The 24,067-nt window shown below is 41.4% G+C and overlaps 1 protein-coding gene and 1 long non-coding RNA gene across 2 annotated transcripts; both read left to right on the forward strand.

Moving 5' to 3' along the window:
• The first annotated feature begins 364 nt into the window (after nucleotides 1–364).
• Nucleotides 365–18,983, forward strand: POLR1D (RNA polymerase I subunit D). Its single transcript, XM_017818646.1, has 3 exons — nucleotides 365–479; nucleotides 8,937–9,011; nucleotides 17,603–18,983. Exons 1-3 carry the CDS (start codon nucleotides 454–456, stop codon nucleotides 17,886–17,888), a joined length of 387 nt encoding a protein of 128 aa, XP_017674135.1. The 5' UTR covers nucleotides 365–453; the 3' UTR covers nucleotides 17,889–18,983.
• LOC108499120 lies at nucleotides 11,731–17,026 on the forward strand. The gene is made up of 2 exons (XR_001875430.1): nucleotides 11,731–11,846; nucleotides 12,233–17,026. It is a non-coding gene; the product is annotated as an uncharacterized LOC108499120 (long non-coding RNA).
• Nucleotides 18,984–24,067: the final 5,084 nt, after the last annotated feature.

The following is a 24,067-nucleotide window of genomic DNA, read 5'->3' on the forward strand; positions in this document are numbered from 1 at the left end:
CGGAGGAGGGGCCGGGCGGGGCTCTGCCCCCGCGGCGCCCGGCACTGCCCGCTGACCTGTCCCCCCCCGCCCGAGCCCCGCGGCTGTGCCCGGGGGGCAAACCCTGGGGGGAGGCTCCGTGACCAAGAGCCCCAGCCCTGCTCCCGCCTCCTGGCGTTCCCGCCTTCCCTACACTCAATCACGGCCCCGCCACCCCTTCCCCCGCGGCGGCAGAGGTCCGCAGGGGTCCCGCCCGCAAGCGGAGCCCCCTGCCCCGCACTCCCTTTTACGGGGGGCGCGGCCGCCGGTGCCACCGGTGCCCGGGGGGTGTGGCGGGGCTCGACTCGCACCGCCCCGGCTCCTCCCGCCGGGGTCCTCGCCGGCCCCTGCTCCCGCCCCGCCCCGCCCGGCCGCCAGCGGGTGATGGCGGCGGCCTGCGCCTGAGGGTCCGCGGCGGGGGGCGGCAGGGGAGCCATGGAAGAGGACCCGGAGCTGGAGAGGTGAGGGGCGAGCAGCGGCGGGGGCAGCGGCGGAGCGGTCCCGGGAGCGAGCGGCCTCTGCGGGGCCCGGCGGCGCCTCCCGCCCCGCGAGGCCCGGGCAGCGCCGGCCTGGGGCCGCTCGGGGCTGGCGGTGGCCCTGGGGCGGCTCGTCCCGGGCCGGGCGCCCGGGGGCGGGTGGCCCGCGGTGCAGAGGAGGGGACCCGAGCCCCGCCGGGTTCTGCCCACTCTCCCCTGACAACCCCCGGCTGTGCGGTGGGGGGGTGCCCCGAAGGGAACGCGGCCTGGAGCCGCTTCCGCGGTGTCTTTGGGACACAACTTTGGAGTTCCAGTAGAAAATAAATCTCCCTACAGAATGAGGAAAATTCATTACTTAACAACTCACAAACAGACAAATAAAAATAAATAAAATGTTCCAAAAAAAGCCACAAGCTTGTTCTCGTACTGCGTGTTGGTGCCGTTTAGAAACAAGATTGGAAAGTCTTAGATTGCTCATCCCTCATCAGTTACAATTTGGTGAGTTGGTATACTTAGTAAAATAAATTAAAAAAAACCCACCTTGTGTTATTACGAATTTCAGTTTTCAGTCCTAGAGATGTGCCATTTGACGAATTGTTAAAATTGCCCTGTTGTACGGAATAATACAAAAAGCTTGCCAGTTATTTTGTCAAGAAAATAAAATTGTTTTCTACTTTGCGTTTCGTTGGGACCAGTGGATTTGTCTTGCCAGGCATAGTGAGTTTCAGTGTTCCCAAGCAAACATTGAAGATTAAAATACAGATTTCTATATTTAGATACTCAAAGTAGGCCTTTCTTGCTTTAGGAATACACTTTACATGTTTATACCACTAGTTGGTGTCAAAGTAGTCCTATTTGTGTGATCGGAATTGTTTCATTACTTTTTTAGCAAGTTTGTTTCTGAGTTGTTCATTTTTGTGGTGGCTGTTTAAATCAACTGTTACAGTTAAGTGATGACCAGAAGCTTTCTGAACTGTTCTCCTCCTGGATCTCTTCCTTAACTTTTAAGAAATGATGTCTGAGTGCTTACAGAAAATAACTGTTTTCTGCTTATGTCTGGCACATATTTCACATAGGCCAAAAGCAATAGTACTGGGGTGGTGGAAGACTAGAGAGCATAATGCTTTCTAAGAGGCTTTTAATTCTTGGTAAGCTACTTCTGCTCTCAGGTCATCAGTTTAATAATTAAAGCTTCTTTCTATGTACGCGTGAATGTTATTTTTACTAGTGCCATTCTAAACTTAAACCTTTTTTATTCATAGCAAGGTGAATCTGTGTCACTGTTCTTCCACGCTGTCTCCTGGTTGCTATCGCTGTGCTGGGGACTTGGGGTCCTCTGGGCAGTTTGGGGCACAGCTGCTTGCTCTCTGGCTATAGCTGACTGCTCCATGCTCACCTCCTGGTGCTCTCCTTCACAGGAACCATAGTCGAAATTTTATCCTTCCTTATAGGTTCAGTCTGAGTTGGGATTTGCTATTCCTTTTCTGTGGCAGCATGGTAGGTAATGAGGATGAAGCTCAGTGTCACTTACTGAGTGGTACAAGATAGGGTTTAGCTGTCTGGTATCTTCAATCCATGCTGCTGTTCACCTCTGTATGTGTTTAATTGGCTCCAAACACATTATAACTACAGTATAGTGCCCTTGGCGGTTAACACTTTCTGTCCTGGATCCCACTGTCATTAGTTACTTTTTCATACCCTCAGTTTTCGTAACAGCTCACTTTACTAGTAGCACCCTAAATTCAGTTTGTGCTGTGTGCATTTAGGTGTCATTCTTGGGTATTACTTACCCTAAATATGCTTCCCTGTACGATCTTCAATACGAATCCCTTACTAGTCTAACACAGACCTTTATCCTTTGGGTTACAGGCGTTATTCCTTAGGTTCATATTCAATAACCTGTTGATTGTATTCTCCTGTGAGTAGTACAGCGATGGTAGTTTAGGTTTTTAAGCTTTTTATAATATGACTTTGGCATACAAATAATGACATTTCTGTTCTGTGGCCACAGTGTTAACTATTTTAGGTGGATTTTTAGTGTTTAAAATGGGTTTATCTAGAATATTTTTAGTAGTCTGTCTCTTAATTCAGGGTTGCTTGCAATGAGTAAGTCTTAAATAAAAACTTAATATTTTTGTACATATGGGTTTTATTTAATTTACCATGAGAGAGAAAAGAAGTGTAACTATTTTTATGCATGTTTTTTCTGGTCAGAAGCGAATTTTGTGTCCCAATATTCCAAAAAGTGATCTGTTAAGTCAGTCATCCTATTTTTTTGTTATTATCTAAGGAGAGATCTCTTCATCTTCCTTCTTTTATTTCCTCCTTATTGCCACATTTCCTGATATTATTTTTCAGCTTTACTGTGTCTGATTCTCTCTTGATCTTGCATTTGATGTTTTCCTCACTTTAATATGAAGCGAATGTGATGTTTTCCTAGAAAGCTGAATACTAACTTGGAAGTTACTGTGCGGCTGTTGCATGTTCTGGATTTTAAAACTCTAAAAGCTGTAAATACCACAGGTGTGTAAGTAAAAATTGTGTCTTCTGCTCCATCTCACCTAGTAACCTTTGATGGAAGTATGAACTGAGATTTTTTTTCCTGTGAACTTGCTGGCGCATCAGTAAAGACCCAGAGTCTTGAGGTTCCATATGATTCTTCTAAGAAAAGTATGAATTCTGTTAACATATAATTAATGGTATTGTGAAGTTATGACCCAAGAATAAGATGGAAAAAGTTACAAATCAGCTTAGTAGGAGCTGTTTAGTTTGTTTCCTCTGGAAGCAGTGCTTTTCTTACTTTATTTCAACTAAATGTCCACTGGGATATTACAGAGGTCACCAATTTACTCCTATCTAAAAAAAAATATTTCTTCATCCTCTCCTTCCAGAATTGTTTCCATGGTGTTTCTGTGTGTTTGAAGCACGTAAAAATGTCATTTCTCTGCAAATACAGAGGAAGTGGCTTTGTTATACTATGTGTCCAAATCCTTCCATAATCTGTTCTCTCTTTCAATAGCTATAAATATTTCACAACCTTGGATACCATACTTGTTTAGAAGTGCTTGCCAAGCTTGTTTGGAGCATCATTTGCTTGGAATTAACTGTTTCCTAAGGAGATGCTGCTCTGAATCACAAGGGCTCTAACAAGAGCCCTGTAGTTGAGTTGAGAATCAATAGTCTAACATTTTTGCTGCACAGGCATCCCAATTACACTTTTTAAAGAGCAATCTTTGTGTTTTGGAGAAAACTGATAGTTCTTCCTGTTGTTTTTAACAGTTAAAATCAAACCGTCAGAATTCAGTATTCCATATTCCTGGTAAAAAAAAATGTGGTCTGCGAGCTAAAAATCGGTGTTTGAAACGGAGTATTATGTTCAGTACTACTCAAGCTGGTGAGAATATCAGCACAGAAATGTACTGCAAATAGCACTCATAGGACTGACAAATAGAATATTTAAATAAGTACAAAACCTGATTGATCAAGAATGAGAGCATTCACATACCCGATGTAGAATGTATTTGCCTTTGTACAAACATTAGGAAGTTTGTGGCATATTTGTGCCTTTTTCATTCTTGCTCTTAATGTTGTGGTTTAGGCTTTATTCTTGACATTGCTTTTCATCAGTTTTCTTAATAAGGGTGAGCAGATAAGACCAGCTCACAGGAATTAATTATAAATAACACTGGCAGTGTCTTCAGTCCTTCACTTGACTGAAGGTCTTGATATTAATTATTCAGATGTAATCGGAATACCAACATCCACTTCTATTTCCAGTCCCATGCACAGTTAAAAATAAGTTGTATAGTTAGCATAAAAGTCCGTGGAGAAAATTGAATTCAAAAATTGCTAATTTTTTTTCCCAGGCTTGCAGCTTGCTGTCATGACCTAGAGTGCCTCAGGAAGTAGGTTTAAGCATGATTTTTGTGGATTGCAGTAGCTGAGAAGCCTGGCCTTTGAGCTTGGATAGTAGGGATATAGACTGCAAACAGTTATTCATGCTTTAATGAAGATGGGTTTGATGATGTCCCTTCTCCAACTGTGGGAGGTGTTGAACAGGAATGCTGCCCTCCTACTCCTGGTCTGTGTGCTTCCATAGCTGATTGTGCGCTGTGAAGCCATTCCAGTAGATATACTTTCATTAGAGTTCTCATCAGGATCTTTAATGAGATGATGGCATGGGTGGAGACGGCAGTTTATTAGGTTATGTGCCGAAAGCTTCCAGAGAGCCCAGAGAGGACTAAAGAGAGAGACCATGGTGGATGAGGGGAGCCCAAATAGCACCCAGTCCTGGCCTCTCCCAGGACCATCCCAGGAGTTACCAGTCCATCAGAGCTCTGTCACCATGAGCCCAGAGGAGTATGGGGACACAGTGGCCGGTGGTAACCCATCATAAGGTCAGAGAGGAATGGTTGTCATCTTTGGACCCACCCCCCGGGGCTGATGCTGGGAGACAGCCTAGGTCTCCAGGGATGGCACCCATCAAGACAAGTCAGTGCTGGAACATCTTTGGGACTTAAGGGTGTTGCTCTGTAGGCTTGTGCGATGGGTTAAGGAATGCAGAAGAAGAGCATTTCGAGATTGCATATGGCTTATTATGGGATGCGTAGGGGAGGAACCAAAGGCAAGGAAAGCAATAAGTTCAAGTCATTTGGGGAGCAAGAATGGGAAAATAGAGGAATAAGGGTGTAAAAGAGTCTGGTCACGTGCGAATAGGGTGCTGGTGGGTACTCTTGTCTAGCTGTGCCCTGTGCCTGATCATCACAGGCTGTGCTGTCTTCCTGTTAAATTCCTTTCTAACTCTCTCTTGGGTAAGGGACTCTGAGGGGAGAGGGTATACATCTCAGTGCTAGCAACTGGAGTCAAACTGTGTTCATGGTGCTAGCAACTGGAACAAGTGAAGGCCTGGATGCCAGCAGTTAGGCTGGGACTCTGGGCTGGAAGACTGGGTGCCAGCTACCAAGGACACTTCATAGAGGGAGCAAATCCAGATGTCGGCCACTGGAATGGGATTGGGGACCTATTTATTTGTGTTGCACTACTGGAGCAAGTATGGGTGTATGAGGGAGCATATGGCTGCTGGTGAAGATGAAACTGGAATAGCTGGTGAGTGGGTGAATAAGGAGGGAGCTGAAGGGTGAGCTTGTATCTCCAAGAGCAAGACCACAGGAGGAGCTGTTGGGGGCACCAGGGAGTCCTGACCACCTGCTGGAGAGACTGTAAGGTCAAAGTAGAGACACATATGTGTGCCTGTGTGTCTCTGCAGGCAAGACTGCAGTGGGTTGGATTGGGTATTGGGGGACCAGGGAGTCCCAGCCAGCTCTGTGGGATGGCCTGTACCAGCAGTGGAGTTGGACGGAAGACTTGGGGGCTCCCACACTTGGCTGGAGACAAGAGCAGGATGAAGCTGTTGGTGTGAGTACTGTGTGTCTGTCTGTGATTGCTATGGCCAGCGGTGTAGGTGCATGGTGTGTGCATCTGCCTCCTGGGAGTAGATTTTCAGCCTTGCTGCTGGTTGAACCTGGGCATGGAATTGTGACTGCCTGGCCCCTTGGCTGTCAGATCCTGCACGATACATCTGCTCCTAGCAGTCATTTGTAATTACAAACATTGGGTGGTCTCTGTAATGACATGGTGTTTTCATTGCCTGTAACTGTATCAGACATACCTCTATTACCAATTATTCATTTTTTCAGTCTATCAATTTGATCTTTTGGGAAAAAAAGATGAAGCTCTTCTCCTGAGTGGGGAATAGAAAATAACTCTCATTTTGCCTGACTTGGGAGCCTTTAATATTCTCCTACTCTTTTGGCACATGCATTAATCATACAAGTTATTAGGATTTATGCAACGGGAGCTTCGCCTGTAACCTTGTAATATAGAGAGAGGAAAAAGTCTAATACCTTAGAAATGTAAATAGGTCTTGGACCATAGTCTTGAAGATAAAAATATCACTGCTTGTACCTTCATATTACTGTAATTCTGCAGCTTGATTGCTCAAAAAGAATTGCCACAGAAAGTCCTAAGTGGTGCTTGCTATAAAAGATGCCAGAATGATGACAGGGTTCTTAAATGTGCTCCTGTCCCTAATTTTTCCTCCTATCAATCTCCTAGTGTTCGGGTGGTTCTCATGTGAAAGTTTGATGCTGCATTCCCTTTGCTCATGCTGCTGCTCTTTGAATTGAAGCTGGCAACCACGGGACTGTATTGTAACCAAGCTGTAAAAATGAAGATAGCAAGGAATGTGGAGTCCCACAAGGCCTCTAAAAGCAAATTTTAAAATCTTGTTTGCATAGCTTTTGGCTTACTTGTGTAGAGGACATAAGTTCAGTGAGTGGAAACACGTTATTTTGAAGAGGATCTGAGCATTGTGTTTAATTTGCCTGTGCAAGTTGAAAGGGCTTTGTAAAGGTGCAGTGAATAAGAGTGATGTTGAAAGACCATTATTAGGGAACAGTGTTTGATAATGAAGGCAGGTGTGGACTTAGAAGGCTTCTAAGATGAATGCCAAGTCAGTCTGATCTTTGATACAACAAAAAAAAAAAGTCTCAAATACTTAATGGCCTGTAATTCCTACCTAAGTAAATAGAATCGCTGCCACCATATTAATTTACCATGGTGTTTTCCCTAAAATTGAATTGTAGCTGTTTAAAATATTTGTGTTTTATTAGTGCTTTGTAGCTCAGATCCTTTTCTCTATTATTTTAGTTATGAATTGTGACAGATTTTGTAGGCTTTTTGTAGGATTTTGACAGGCTTTTAATCTGCCTCCTAGTCAGGTTTCTGAAAACAGAATCACCAAGTTTGATAATTGCTAAGTAAAATCAGACACTTTTTTCTTCTTTCCTCACCTTTGTCTGACATTGCTGTTTGAAGGCTCAGGGCAAGCTTTTATAATGCCATATGTTCTTGCTGCCATCACTGTAAACTAGTTTGGGCTGCTCTGATAGCAGATTCAGGGTCTGGGGAAAAAAAAAATTTTGCTATAATTTCATGAAAACCTGTGTATGCAAAATCTCTCACGTTCCAGTGATAGAGCCTGATTTTGCACCCTTTTTTTTGGTGTTCTTGCAAGTAGCCATCCCACACACTACTTCCACTGCCTGGGAAGGCATCAGTAGCTGGTGAGGTCGCTGACACTGTACTTGGCATCTTGAGGCAGCAGCTCTAACAGATGGTAATTTACCTGGGTAGTCACTTGGTTTTCATGAATGCCTGTGGTATGACAGAATATGCAACATGTTCTCGCAGTCAGATGTCTGCTTACAAAGGATTTGAAGTACCCCAAGCCCAGTTGCTACTGAGACCATACTAATAACCTTAGATAAGAAAGACTTCTGTGAGGAACTTTAAACCAATGTGCCATTAATAGACTACTGCACAGAGAAGCAATACTGCAATTTTTGATGCATTTCTGTACTGTTGTTTCTGTGGAAGTCTTGGACACTTTCCTCTGCAAAGTCCTTCAAATGTTAACTCTTAAGGAAAAAGTTATGACCTGTGAATATTTGAAGCCTGCCTGGCACAGATCTACAGATCTCAGTTTTTATATATATATATATATATATTTATATACATACATATATGTGTAGATCGGGGCCTCTGGTGGTCTAGTGGTTAGGGTGCAGGACTCTCACCGCTGCGACCCGGGTTCGATTCCCAGCCCCCCGGGCAGATGGAGCTCGTCAGCCCTGTAAGGCAATCCATCTAAGAGAAGGTCACTCTAAACAAACCTACGTCCTGGGGACCTCACTGCCACTGTCCAAGCTTGCTCGGCCCCGGCAGATGAACCTCAGGATTAAAGGGTGGGCTCAGTTCAGCGCAAGCTGTGTCTCACCTAAAAAATCCACTGCGCAGGCTCGAAGGGTTAATGACCTTTCCCAAATCTTCGCTCGCGAAGACTGGCCATTACTTACTTACTATGTGTAGATCACAGTCACAAAGATGAGCTCTTTTCTTCCTCTGTTACACAAAGTTAGTACAGTTTGACAACTTGTAGTTGAGTGATTTTACTGTCATCTGACTGCTTGCTATTTTACTGGTGGTGTTCAGCTGCGCTCAAAATAGGTTTGCTGTGGTTGAAAGACTTCAGGAAGAACTTAAGCGAAGTGACAGGAGGGAAGAGCATTCCCAAAGTGAAGTGACAGGAACTGTACATTTCAGCATAATACACCAGTTTTGCATACTTTATTTCTGTTCTTCATTTAGTATGGCTGTTGTTGTATTTGCAACAACTTTAATTGTTTTTAATATTTCAAAATGTTTCTTTCAGTCTTCGTGCGTAGGAATCCAAATTATCTTAAAGTCAGGGTGATTTTGGTAGCTTCTTTAATGCTTAACTCACTGCAGTGAAGAAGCTATCCACTTTCCCTACATATGTGCATAAAGTGGCAAGTTCTTGTGTTCCGCCAGTGGTGACTTGTTTCTTTTTCTCATATTTAGGAAGGCTGTGGAGGAGTTACTTAAAGAGGCAAAACGTGGGAGAACCAGGGCTGAAACAATGGGAGCTATGGGTTGGTAAGTTGTGCCAAGAGGAAATGAATGCTTTGACTGATGCCAAAATAAATATTGTATTTAATGCGTGACAGAAGTCTCTACCTTTTTATGTGCTTTGTGTTTAAATAATTTGTCTTCATCCACATATTAATTTGGGCAAAAAATTGAGTCTAGGTAAGAAGTTCAAGTAAGTTCTGTCTGCATGAAATTGCTTGTCTGAATGTGTTGAAGTCAAAGCAATTGGAAAATTGAGAATATCTTTTGTAATAATATGTCCTTATAATAGATGGAATTGCAAAGCTTGGGTTGGAAGCTCGTGAATCTTTAAAATGTCAGCTATCTGAGGTGTGCATGTGCTTACATACTATCCACATATTACTGGGTTAGATTCTGTCTTAAGTGAAAAGAATCCGTAGCCTAACAAAGAAACCTAAAACCTTATATTGAAAGTAATAAACTATCCTTTAGTAGAGAATTCATGTGTAAATTGTAGCCAAAACCAAACTCAGTGAACTCAAGTATAACCCAGTTTTGGAAGATGGCTATTTTTTAATACTAAAAAAAACCTAAAACCCAGGGGCTAGGCTAACCTTTATAGCAACTGGGAAAAGAATCACAGTATTTAAAACTTAAGTGAAATACAGTGCAGTAGTCCAGATTTTACAGCTAGATTATAATGGAATGTAATGCATGTAATTGTAATTTAAAAAGTAATAACATGCTGAGAAGAGTCATTCATTTTAAAATAATGTGTATGATTAGCTATTTGGTAAGAAGCTGTTGGATCTAGAGATGTTCACACAGGTAGTGCACCAGTTGACTGCATTAAACTTATTTGTAGATAAGGTTTGGCTTCCTCCACCAAAGTAGTAAAAGATAAGTCTGCACTGTTAATGAAGTTCTCGGCTAATTTTAGTAGCTCTGAATAGTGTCTTGTTGAAAAAAAATTATTTCTTTATGTTTTCTAAGCAAGTTTGGGTTTTTCTGTGTGTTTTACTCAGTATTTCTTCTAGGAATGCAGTTCATACCGTTTATGTTAAAATAGCTTAATTGGTTAAATCCCCTAGAGTGACTATAACAATTCTGATCCATCATGCTTTTACTCTGTCAGCCTTGCCAAAATGGCCAGGTAAAGGAGTGCAGATAATTAGCACCATGAAGTGTTATATGCATTCATTTACTGTGAATTTGCAAGTTAATTCCAGGCACGGAGACTAAAGATTTCTGCTGGGAGATAATCAACTGTCCTTGTGCAACTTCACTGCAACTTGTGCAGCCTGGAATAGCTGCCGGGAGTGTGCCTGAGCTTCTGCTCCTGGGTCTGGCTACTTATTCCTTGTCTGTAAAACAGTAGTGGACCTGTTCAGCTGGCTGTGATGATCAGCTCGTGGCACTGGGCAGTTTGCTAAAGCCTGATGCCCAAGACCTGCCAGGGGATGGGATAGCCAAGGGTGACCTGTTCTTCTGAGCAGCTGCAGATTCTGCTAGAGCAAAATAGTGTCTGGCTAGGCCAGGATTGTGTTAAAGGTGAAGAGGATTGTCGAGAAGGCTTCAGGCAGACGAAGACTGTTGACATAGGGGTTGTTGTGGTGATATCCTAAACTGAGACTGTTAAGTAAGGATCCTTTTCACTCCAGAGGTACATGAGAATAGCTATACTGGATCAAACAAAGGATCTATCTCTGCAGTGCCCTGTCTCCATCAGTGGCTGATACCCAGTGCCTAGGAAGTGCTTTGCTGAATATCTTTCTTTCTGAATACTCTCTGTAGTAGCTTCAAGGTACTATCCCAGCTTCGGGCTGTCTGCAGCTCAGGATATCGTGCTCTTAGAGGTGATTTCTTTGTATGTAATGCATCTTTGGGGACTTTCCCCTTTCTGAATTTATCCTTAGAGAGACTAGTAGTAATCTCAGTTGCCACAAATCTGCTGCTGTAGAGTTTGGCATAGGGTACTGTACAGCTGGCATGTGTTGCTGTAAGGAAGGTATAAAACCCCCCATAGGCAGAATCGTGTTAAGCCTTTGCTGTCTAGTTCTGCAAGAACAATGGACAGAACAGCAGCTGCAAGCTGCCACTGCTCTCGTCCCTTTAATATTATTCATGTCCTGTTGTGCTGCTCTGGTGTTTCTGAACTGGCCCGACAAATAGGTATTGCATATAGATGTCAGAAATTATATAATCAGTAAGATATTGGAAGGAAATTTAACTATGCTCGGTTGAGTATCACACTCCAGCAAAATGCCATCAGATGTAACTGATCCTGGAACAAAGTAAATCCTAAAGGGCTTCAGAGATTACATCCAGGGCTGATATGTAACCTTCCAGGGTGTAAACTACTGAGAGGAAGGTAACTGCTGCTCAGAGCTTTGTGGATAGCAAATGAAATTAGCAGAAAAGTTGGTTCATGAAAATGTATATTAATAGACCAGATCCTGCAAAGCATAACTGATAGAAGCAAAGATGAGGTCATCACCAACTTGTCTAAGAGCACAGCGTTAACAGGTGAAATGCAAAAACTTCCTTCCTTGCCAAACTCGAAATGCTTACAGGTGTGTTTCATGAGGACTTCTGGGATTTCCTCAACCCTTTGTCAGAGGAGTCCTGGAGAAGAGAAGCACAAACCCTGGAGACATCTAGTGTAAGGCCATCAGTTCTGCATTGGCACTGGAAAGTTGAAGCAACTCGGACTATGAAGAAAAGATATGTTCTACCATCTGTCTTTGGGTAAGGAGAAGCAGAGGCTACTACTGCTCATACTTCACTGATTCCAGCATATGTTGCTCTCCAGCAACCGTTGAATACTGGGAAATACATTTCTGAAGTCAGTGGCATTTGACAGGAGTTGGTTCAAGGGAGGTGTGTCGCTGATAATGTCTGAACGGCCAAAGCGACACAGATATCAGACGTAGTCCAGGTGTAAGGTTAACAGGAAGCTGTTTATTGCTCTCAAGTGTTTCTTTTATACTCTTTGTACACTATCGTGCCACAACACAATTGGTCAAAAGTCTCAAGCATAAAAAACTGTAGACACTGCACACACTCTTATTGGTGACACTGAAAACACTGTGCATGCTGTGAAATGCTATTGGTGACACTATACACATTTTGATTGGTGACCTTTGGTCTGGGCTGCATTAAGTTTGTTCTGTCCGGCATTACAGTAAATATTTCCTAAAAGTTGTTAAAATTCCTCGTCACTAATTGCCAGGCTGCTGACAGGTTCTCTGTCAACCCCGACAGAGGTGTATGGAGAAGTGGCGTTCCTGGGGAGGGAATAACGTTGTGCATACATTACAAAGTAATGTCTCCTAGTGGATGTTGGTGGCAGCAAAGTCTTAGCCAGCAAGCCTCTGAATGCTGTTTTGGGACTGCTTTCAGGTTCAAGTTGATACTCTTTTACCATCTGGAGTGATTAATTCTCCATAGCTCAAGTGCACTGTTTGAAAAAGTTCCCCAAGCACCCCTGCCTAACTTCTTGCTATCTCATCATTTGAGATGGATAGTCAGCTGCTGCTGAAGCCTAAATTATAGGCATTCAAGCTGGCTTAGCTGACAGGTACATTAAAAGTGTACAAAGCAGTCAACCTTTAGCTCAGTCTTTCATACAAAGATTCAGCCTTCAAATATGGGACAGCATTGCAAGTATTTTTTCCAGTTGGGGAATTTTTTGCTGCTGCTACATTGTCTTACAAGTTTAGTGTGGATGACATGGGCAGGAGATGCAATTTGTACAGGTTAGAGGCTAGTAGAAGAAAAGCTTGTCCCTGTTTGGAACAAGCAACCAACAGGGAAGTTGGCAGTGATATTGGGCAAGAGCTTGTGCAGGAAGGGAAATCATCAGAGGCTCTCTGGACATGGAGCAACTGTCAGTATTGGCAGTGGACTGCATGAACTCTTAATTGGTTAAGAGTCTAAGCTCCCTGGTCTCCATACTTTCAGGACTGCTCAGATAGGCAGTATCTACATCCATGGCAAATGAATCTGAGAAATACTGGATATTCGTATTTGTAGATTTCACTCAGCAATGCAGTCTTTCTAGTTCCTAGAATGTTTCTTTTGTATGTACTCTATGGCCATGGTGACTCTTTTTGGGGGAGTCTCCTACATCCTTATGATAACACATGTAGATCCTGCTGCTGATATGTCTGGCTCAAGCATTAGTACAGCTAATCACAAATAAGGAAATGTCTCAGAGAAGGGGAAGGGAGAATCCTCTTCTGAAGCTGTCTTAATCCTGGAAATCTTGAGCAGAAGAGAGCAGAAACTGTGGCTGAATCTCAGTGATGATGCTGTGATGCTGGAACTTCTGAGATAAGAAAATATATCCAAGCAGCTGTTTGGAAGCTAACATTTGAAGGACCAGCTGGATCCAGAGTGAGAAGTTGTGAACAAACAGTGTGAGAATACTTGGAATAGTTAGATAAATTTATCCTTGTTTCACCAGAAGCTATTGGATATAGATGGAATAAAGGTATAGGATATTTGGGGTTTTCCACTGTATGTATAATTAAAATAAAGCTAAAAGTTCAGCTTTCCTTAAATGTTTCTCTTGGTGCTATGTACATAATTCGTAAGCTTTTCCATAGCAATGTACTTGGGTCCCATTTTAAGCAGTTGTTGTCATTTAATTAAGAAAAGCAGTTAAAATGTAACAAAAGCTACTGTGTGAAAAAAGTTCTAGAGGCTTTTTTTTCCTCTGTTGTGTAGGTCTGATCTTCAAAGATGCTGGTAGCTAAAATGAATGTATCCTTCTTGGCTTACTTGAGAAGCTTATGTAAAATAAGAAATGGAAACCAGGATATTTTTGGATGGTTTGTTCAGCTCTGCATTATAAGAGCAGATGAAATTGCAAAAAGATAAATTTTGGAAGCATTAAATTATTTTTAACTCTATTTCTTGTAAAGCAATCCTAAAATTGCTTTCATTCCTATAGATAGCTTTCTGTTCAATACCAAATCTTTTAGAAGTATAGCAAAATACAAAATGATGATGAGGGCATCGGAACTGTGAAATGCTGTATTGCATCTTGTCTTTGAATGGGTGTTGTGTGACTGTGCAGAAACACTGCAATGTGATTCCCCTATGTCTTTCATTTGAATGTGAGGAGAAGGAGGAGGAGAAATAGGACACAGTTAGAGATTGCAAAGTAACTATGTTAAAATCTTGTCACCAGAGCACATGCTCTAATCCCAAGTCAAGTTGTCACTTGAACAGGTTGCCCAGAGAAGATGTGGGTGTCTCCTCTCTGGAAGTGTTAAAGGCTAGGCTGAATGGAGCTCTAAGAAGCCTGGTCTAGTGAAAGGAACCCATGACAGCAGGGTTGGAAGTAGATGATTGTTAAGGTCCCTGCCAACCCAGGCCATTCTATGGTTCTACAAGGCCCTGCCAGCTGTACCTAGTTGCCAAGACCATATTTAAAAGCTTGCAGTGTCCTCCCAGGCATCCTTTTCTGTGAGGTCCCCTGTGAAAGGGTAATAGCATAGATTAGTTGATTTGGCAAAACAACCTCTAGCTGCCTTTTTTTTTTTTTGCCTTCAGTCACTCTTCTATTAAGTTTGATATTTTCCATGGCATTTTGGAAATGGTAGAAATGTTCTTGTCAGTTCATCCATAATAAACTTTGTTTCCTGGAAAGATATGCTTTTACTCTATATGATGAGCCTTGCTGTGCCAAGCCTGTTTGATATGTCCGATTACTCAGCAAAGAAAAGACTGTGACACATGGCACTGTACTCTTGTGTCTTAAATAGTGTTGGCATGTTTCTGCTGTTAAGAACTTGTATAGTATATATACTTCTGTACTGAATGTCACTGCTCCACTGGATGGCAGGTGTTGGTTGGAAATTCTGTGTTATTGCACAGAAGTTGACTTAAAATGTCAAAAGTAGAGTTAAGATTTGACCTACATTCACAATAACAGATTTAATTTTTCTTTTCTCAAAATACAATGCCATTGCATTTTAACATTAACATTGTATTTTGACAATACATTGCACTATTTTGGTCATTGCATAGTGGAGAGATTTTGGGGTGTGTGAGACTTACCTGTGGAGGGAGGCAAGATTCTCTTGGTAATAATAGGTTGGTTTAGCTTATTGGAGCATGTAAAGCAAAAAATGAACCTTATTGCTGAGTGAACACACTGCGACAGAACTGAAGTCTGTTTTGTAGACAAGACTGCTCTAGCATTGCAGGGTGTGTGCTTGCTTCAGTCATACCTGCAGCTCTGCTTGGGGCACGCTCCAGTTCAGAACTTTAATGTTCTTTAACATGTCTTGGGGTTTTTTTGTCATTTGTTATAAAGAAAAGCTTCTCAAATCAGTTCTGTGGCACTGTTTACTAGTCAGCAGTATTGTATTCCACCTTGCATGGGCTGAGCTTGCCTCTCAGCCCTTCAGAACTCACGTTGAGGGCAGAGCTGTCAGTGAATTGAGCATTGCAGGATCAGACCCTACAGTGAGCCAAAGGCTTGTCTTTGGGGTATCAATTTTCTTATGATTAGAAATGCTCTCAAAGATATTGGTGGATTAATACAGTTCACTTTTAGAGTTCTATATATACCGTGGATATATGTAAACATGTGCTTGTGTGTAATGTAGCATGTGCCATACATCTCATTTCCTTTAAGACTTGAAGGCAGAATTTGCTTTGTTGAAGTCTGAGGTCAATAAAACTAAGGGCTGATGTTTTTCTTCAGTTCCATGACTTACTGCTGCTCCGTGAAAGCCTGGTGGCTCACTTTTATCACTGTATGATGGTGAACTAATGGCATCTCTTAACTGACTCTCAAGTCCTGCATTTCTCATCAGTTTTCATTCTTAGTGTAGCTCAGGCAGCACTCATAGTGTCAAAAAGAAATAAATACTTCAGCCAGATGAGTTTATTTAGGGCAGATTGTCTCCTTCTGGCACTATATATATTAGCACTTAAATCAATGCATTAGCTCTTAAGAAAAAGCAAGGGGAAGGAGAACAAATGTGAAATAGTTTTTGCCTGAATGCAGCCTAGAGAAAGCTCCATTCCTGAGTAGGAAATGTTGAGTTACAACAGTTTAATGCTCGCATAAGATACATGGAGAACTTAAATGTTGGCTGGTTTGTGTTATGTCTGCAGTGTAACCTGTGCCATGGCATGATCAGCACCTTGTTCATAGGTGATGTAGCTTGAAGTAGAAACCCTGTTCTACTGACATTTATTAACCTTGTGTTTTTACTCAGTAATACAATTAATGGATAAATATTGTCTCCCTAATTTATGAAACAGCTATATTAGATAAAGATCTAGACTTTTTATTATTATTTTGAACCAGGGTTTGAGCAAAACAGTGTAGATTTCTATGCAGAAAGTTTAGAAAATTTTAAAACTAGCTATGCTATAGGAATGTCTCAGGAAATACCTAGTGGAAATAAAACAGCATGGCTGTTCAATGTATATACTTGTACAGTTAGTCTCCTAAGTTCTTTGAGGATTTAGGACAAGAACAATTTTCAGGAATTCTTAGTGGGCAGACCTGAAGCAAAACATCATGGTAAATGCCATGTCCAGTTAAGTCATGAAGTATACTAAATAATCAGATGTGATCTTTGTTGCAATTTGCTTATTGTTCTGATACCTCTATTGTTTAGAGGTGTCAAAGGTTTTTAAATAGGGTATGGTTTCTACACTTACACAGAACATGCAAGTAGAATAGATGATCTTAACAGTGTGGTGTTAGGATTCCTGTGTGGTTGATTCAGTAAATGGCACTGTGATCTCCAACAGCTCTGATTTTCTTAAAGTAATCCTGTAACCTCTGTCAAAAATGTTGTAAAGACAAACAATGCAGTGTCTCCAACTATAAACAAAGTCTTCAGAGTGATTTCTGCTTTATGTAGGAATATGTTCAAACTTGTTTTTTCTCATTCCATTCTTTAAAAGGTGATAAACTGGGCAGGAGTACAGCTGATACCAACAAGATAAATGAAATGTACGATACTTGTTTACTGAACAAAGCTGATAAATTGTGTGCAAAAGTGTTAAGCTGTGAGAGGAGACAGTTAGAAAAAATGGAAAATAGTTGGATAAGTATTCTTTCTGTTTAAGAAAAAGAAGTAGTACACTTTGGTAGTTTCCAGATATGTTAAAATTGATATACCTCATGTATGTGTTATATTGCTACAGCTGTTTGGGTTCTTCGTGCATATGTATCTCACTTCGTGAATATCAGAGTTCAGTAGATAATGCTGACTTTAGAAGGTGGTCATTTTTATAAACCATTCTGATTCGACTTAGAAAATGTTACTAAATATTTGATTCCTGAATAGCTAAGTTAAGCACCATCAACCTTAAATTATATTGTCATCCTCTGTCTCCCCCTGAACACACGACCTTGTGAAAATCGTGTGGATTTTCACTATGTTGAAGTAAAATAATTTTCTTCCCATAAAGAGTAAGACAGAAGGAGAATGGAGATAACGTTGAACATGTTTTACTGTACTGAGAGTTTACACTAGGTGGCATGCAAGGAAAGCCGAAATCACAAACTTATCTTAAAAAAATCACAAGTTTAAATCTTAGACTTGTTTCAGGATGTTTTTATCTTGTCTTTTGATCACTTTTAAATGTCTTTACAGGTTGAAATGCCCTCTTGCTGGTACAAATAAAAGATTTCTTATTAATACCATCAAAAACACATTACCATCTCAAAAAGAACAAGACCAAGAACGTGAGCAAAAGGAAGACAATAAGGAGTCTGAGCCAAACAAAAGCAGAAAAGAAGAAAAACCAAAGAAACGCAGAATTCACCCATATACACCCAGCTTTCAGTCCAGAAGGAGAGTCAGCTACTCTCCTCCAAGGCACCAAACCAGGAACCAGCACACAAAGGATAAGCATGAAAAGCGATCAAGCAAGCGATGAGGAGAAGACAGTGACAAATACACGCTGTTACAAGTCAGGAATGTCATTAAGTGTAGGACAGCAGGGATGTCTCAGTTTTTCAGGAAGAGATGCTGTTCAAACCTGAGTTTTGAACCAAGTTGCTTGTGTGAGAAGTAACCTTGAGGTAGCTTTAGAAAACTTTTCTTTGGGACCTTTAAGAGAAAAGCAAAGTGCAGCATAAATCCTTCAGTCGTTTTAGAGCAGACATTCCTTTCCCTTTGTTCCATTGCTCTGTCCCCTTCTGACTAAGCTTAGGGTCTTGGTGATGGAGTGTGATTCGTGTGTCTCTGTCTGGTACAAATCATTATGTCATGTCACTCTTTTGGAAATAGATTTAAATTAAGCAGAAATTTATTCATTGCGTGAAGTTTACAGAATTTCTTTGCTGCTAACCAATAAAAAAGTTTTGCTTATTTGAGTTAGTTTAGTTTTACAGAATCTTGAGGCAGGGAAAGCTGGTCAGTGCCTGGCCAAGCACATGCATTTTTTACAGAATATAAGAGATTGCTTTCTTTAGTATGAAAAGAACAAATTTAAGATGGGCAACACCAGCTTTGCTTTTCAGGAGGAACTACCAGGAAAATTTTGATTTTGCTTGTTATTGTATATGCACAAATCCATCATAGATAACCATAAACATTACCCCTAAAAAGCTGTACCTGCAATAATTGTCTCTGTTTAGACTTCCCTCTATAAGGAAGTAGTTTGAACAGTCTGTTGTCACGGTGCTTTCAAAACAAACCCTGAAGACAAAATTTTCCCATTCTCTGTCCACTGCTAGGAAGTTTCAAAGTAAATGTGTAATACTAGAAACGCAGAGGTGATGCTCAAAAACAGTCAAATGCTCACTTTCCAAGCCTGTGTGACAATTCTGTAGTGGTACAGTTCTTAAACTTGTGACTGGGAGCACAAATAATACACATTGGCATATTCTACGTCTCACTTCTGTTTGTGTTACAGTAACAAACTTCTGTGTGAAATATTTTGTATTTCACTGTTCTCAGAAATAATTGTTTTGAACATAGGTTTATGTTTTTAAGTGTGGTGACAATAAAATCGAAAATGTTCGTTGCACGTGCGTTGTGGAATTAGTGCTTTAATGCATTTCTTGACTCTGCTCCAAGGGAACCGGGGCTTCGTGGTCCTTCCGTGTTGAGTCAGGGCAAGAGTGCCACCTATAGGCGTGTCTGCACCTAGCCTTGCCGCGCTTACCTGTCTCTTGGAAAGCTCCTGTTAGCTAGGGGATGGGAAGACCAAAGTGGTGATCTGCTGTGGCTGAATTTTGGTGCATGAGCTGGGAATTACTCTTCTGAGTAATGGGAAGGTAGTTAAACTGGCTTTGAGCCCACCGGCAACTGCCAGGATCAGCATACCCAATGAAGTGGGATACTTGTACATTTCCACAGAGGAGATGTGGACAGTTCCTCTATCTCCCTGCAGGAACTATAGCACTAGAATAGAAGTCCCAGCCTTTCAGAAAATTTATAATAATTCAAGTGGGATCAATGAAAGAGTAGTATCTTTAGAGAATGTAGGCCTGTCTTTGGTTTAAATAAACTGAAGTCGTTTGCAGTCCTTATTTTGCTGGGAGCTGATTGTGTACTCTTAGTAATACTTTTTGGAAGGACGGCAGCTATAATACCAGCTGGACTCTGCTGCAGTGACGGTGCTGGATGGATGTAACTGCAGCAGAGAATTATTCTCACCATTGGTCAGGATTTGGACTGGGGATTTTCCACAGAAAAAATTTTTGTGAATTCTTGCTGGTCTGGCTCGTGCTGATAATATGCTGTCCTGAGAGCTTTCAACAGTCAGACCTTCAAACACCTCTTTAGAATAAGGACTATTGTTGATTCTAAAATAATTTATGCCAGACTTTCAGGTAGGGAAACTGATTAGAGTATGCTTTCAAAATTAGTCTGGATTGTTGATAATGCTTGCATACTGGAAATGCTCAACTATCTGACATGACCAACACAGATAACTGGAGAAAGCCTGTTTTGGTGGTGATGGTGGTAGGTTCAGATCTAATTCCACATTTTTCTGACTTAAAGAATATACATGAATTATTAATCTTGCATTGGTTAATTCCATCCTTTAATGCTGTCTTTAATAAGCATACTTAATAAACACAAAATCCTGTGCTGCTCATTAACTGTTCTTAAGGCAACTCTTCATAGAACCACAGAATGGGTAAACTTAGAAGAGGTCACAGTGATCGTCCACTGATGAATTTTTTAATAGAAAATTGGGTGCATACAGCCAGGTTTGTATTGTGTCTGCAGTTGCTCATATTGTGCAGCACCAGCATCATGTTTATAAGGTACCTTAAAGATAGTATTTAACCCTGAAAATTAAAACTTGACATGACTTTTCAAAATGTGTTACTAACTGCTGTAACTCAGCACTCTTGTTACATGTAAAAGTGCCTAGTCCTTAAGTATAAATGCGTAAATAAATAATGTGTTCTTGGTCTTGGCTTCCCATAGTAGTGCATTGCAGCCTAGTTACTCACATGGGAGGGGAATGCACCTTTAGTGTTCCTGCAGTGTCACTTCACAGGTGTTTCTTGTTTATCTATGAGCTACCAATGTTGTCTCTGTTTAGTTTCATGCACAGTGTGGATGACAGAGTTTATTCAGATGAAGCTATTCTGTTCCCACAGCCAGAACAACTTGCTTATTAGACTTTATTATTATGTTGGACAGAAATCTTCCAAATGTTCATTTTCATCAACCTGATACTGAATGTAGATCACAAAACAGTATGAGGAGAGGAGGAAAAAACATTTTATGTAGCCTTTATGAAATGCTTTCGTTAGTTTTGACTTTCAGAGATATAGTACCATGCAGTTCTTATGTTTATTGTACAGCCTCTTCTCCTTTGTAAATGCAGTTTGAATTATTTACACAAAATCACGAACATCCAGGAAAAGCCCAACAGATTTCGTGTATAACACCACTTAAATGCAAAACCAGACCCTCTTTTTTAGACTGTATCAGTCTAAAACAGGAGTTTCTTGAGGTCTACTTGTAAGAGCATTCTTTACTGATCATGAAATTTCTACAGAAAACTAGTTAACAAAAGAGATGTAAATGTTTGTAGATCAATGGAATAATGTAGCAGGAGGGGGTTACTTTTCCTGCACAGAACTGGAGTTTTTTTGTTGTTGTGGCTGCAAGTTGATCACCAAGAAGCATGTTTCCTTTCCTGTCCTGTCAGAGCTCTCATTAATAATTATGTCTTTTCAGTTAATTAAAGTGGAACAACACAAATGCAGACTTGCTTGGATAAGTAGCAAGAAAACATATCTGGATTGTGTTTGGAGAAGGATTTTATCCATTTTACCAGTGGAGTCACTGATCCACCAAATCTTTATTCATGTGAGTGATCTTTGCACTTGCAAATAATCCTGTTGTAGCTCACCATCTATGAATGAAACTCTTGTCTGCATTAATATACACCCTTTGTTTTAGGGACTGTCAATAGGAAATAATCAAGAGTAAATGTTAAGGAGTGCATAGCTCCAATTAAAAGAAAGCCTGAAAAATATATATTCACACACTGATTTTCAGATGCAATAATCTTAAGACAAAAAAAGCTCAAATACTTTTATGCCAAATATTTAGCAGCCTCTCAAAGCCTCATATGAAGACTGTGGATGTATTTTCCCTGTTTATTTTACATCATTTCAGTATTGCTTAGACTCTAAATTTATTAAATGCGGTTTTATCATTCTCAGGCCATTACCTTATAAAATGTTTCTAGAAGGCAAAATCCATATTGAATCTCAAAACATTAACTCTCTGTCTGCAGCAAAAAATAAACTTTTGTTTGTAAGAGGAAACAAAAAGAATGTGCTATATTTATGCAAAATTGCTGTTCATGCAATATTCACTGCTACCCAAAATGATGAGCCTTGTGTTACAACTGGAACGTTGAGCCAAAGAGTTTAGGCTAAGGAACGGTGCAAGTTCTGCATAGCTCTCCCAAGAGCATCCTGTATCTTTTATATTGTAGTTGTGTAGGGTCAGCTGCACAAACATTGCATGGGAAGTGGTTTGGTGCCCTGGGGAGGGGATACGGTCCCCTGTAATGTTACTGTAGGTTTCTGGAGAAGAGTTCAGTTCCCCATCTATGACTTCCTTATAGGCTCTTAGGTTTTCTCTGTGGATGTGTCTGAACCATAAAGAATAGGTTTTGCATGGTCATAAGTATTGTAGGCTGTGTTCCTCACCCATTTTCAATTCTCTTGGGCTACTCTGCAGGTGGCCATCAGCTTTCCAATGTGGCCATGTTTGGTAAGGTCCCACAGGCTAGTGGAGCCCTGTCGCCTCCGGACCTGGTAGGTACCAGTGCCACGAGCCTTGGCTGTGGTTGTGGACAAGCCATGGCTAAGCCCGGCTTTGGCAGTGAGCAGGGCAGGATTAATTTAATCTCTATAGTGGGGATTTGGGATAGAGGGTTACCCAGCATAGATACAGGTGGATGCTTTGAGAAAATCATATCACAGCCTCATGTTGATAACGTCAGGCTCTCTGTATGCCCATGAAGCACTGTTACAGTCTGGAGTATCACGTGACAAACAGACTCGTGTTCTATCATTTCAGTGTCATTGCAGGCTGGAACACAGTCACGGGAAGTGCCTTACAAGGGTATGACACTACAATCACAAAGGCAAAAATCAAAACTGTCAGAAGGTGAAGGCAATGGCATCTTTAATGGTGTAAAATTGTAATGATCTTTAATTCATCTTTGAATGAGAAAAGGCTGTCTAGACCACTGTAGAAAACCAGCATAACTGGGCATTTAGTTGAACTCCTAAGTCTTTAAACAACAACCCCAATGAGCTGACAAAACAAAACAGAAATCCTGCTGTTCTCTGCCACCCTCCCACCTGCACCAGTGCGCCTTTGTGTGGGAGGAACTGTGATTACCCCATCGCACCCGGTTCCTGTTCCCTTGGGTGGCAAACACAGCACAGTGAGTCTTTCCTGCTCTCTCATCAGTTCTGACCCGTCTTGGGTCTGTGCTGAGATCGCAAAGATCCATACTGTTTGTCAGCGTTAAGGCTAAGGGCACAAGCCCTGAAACTTGGTGGAGTTGATTCTGATGCTTGTCACAAACATAAGGTAGTTAGAATAATACCGAAAAAGTGCCACATGATGCAGCTACTTAATCATTAATCCTTTTAAGTTGTATGTTAAGCAGTTTCAGTAAAGTTCAATTTGTGAAGATCCTTCCTTGGTTTGTGCCTCCATCCAGTTGGCCACTGCAAGGCTCTGGCTTGGGGGTGTTCAGTTTTGTCATGGAATATCTGAAAGAGGAGCATGAACACAGGACTGTAGTATGAAGAGAGAATTCAGGGACATGACCTGTTGTTTACTTGGACAATCAGCAGCTGCAGTATTCTTAGTGTGGTTTCAGATCTCCCTCCTGCCAAGCAGGAGCACACACATTTGCCTCCAGGCGGGCATGTCCCTGGTCCTCCACTCGCCATGAAACCCACGGCCCAGCCAGGCTGTCCATGCTTTCCTGGGACACACAGATGGAATGGCGAAAGCCTGCAGAAAGTGCTACAGCAGTGATATTACACTCAGCTCAATATCAATTTTGTAAATGCAACCGAAGTCCGGTTTTGGGAAACATGAGAAAGGGAGAAAGAAAAATGCCAGCAAGCAGCTAATCCAACAGCAACGACCAACAGTTGCTGTAATGAGCCGTTAAGTTCAATAATAACAATATTAAGAAATAAATATAACATGTGAAGGAAATCAAGGCTCTAAGCAAGCTATTACTTCATATTAATTCTGTATATTATATTCCAATACCTTTTTCTCTCCCTAACACATTAGCAGATACCAGAGTAATAGCAAAAGCCAAAATGAAGGTAAGCAAAATGGTTGGCGTCAATCTGGATGTCTAAACTTTGACAACTCTGCTGCAGCAGATCCCTAAATTAAAATATCACTTTTCAGCATAATCCATGGCGTTGCTAAAGCCATGGTGTTGCTGTGGTTTCATGGCATTGCTGGTTTCTGATGCCCCTCCATGCAGCAAAGGCATTTGCAAAGTCCTTGGGGAACAGAGTGTGTTTTATCTAGAAAAGAGTTTGACTCCGAGTGTTACGCCCTTCTTTCTCTCCTGGTCTCAATTTA

This window comes from Lepidothrix coronata, unplaced genomic scaffold (genome assembly GCF_001604755.1).
Source record: "Lepidothrix coronata isolate B3197 unplaced genomic scaffold, Lepidothrix_coronata-1.0 Scaffold69, whole genome shotgun sequence".
Classification (NCBI taxonomy): Eukaryota; Metazoa; Chordata; class Aves; order Passeriformes; family Pipridae; genus Lepidothrix; species Lepidothrix coronata.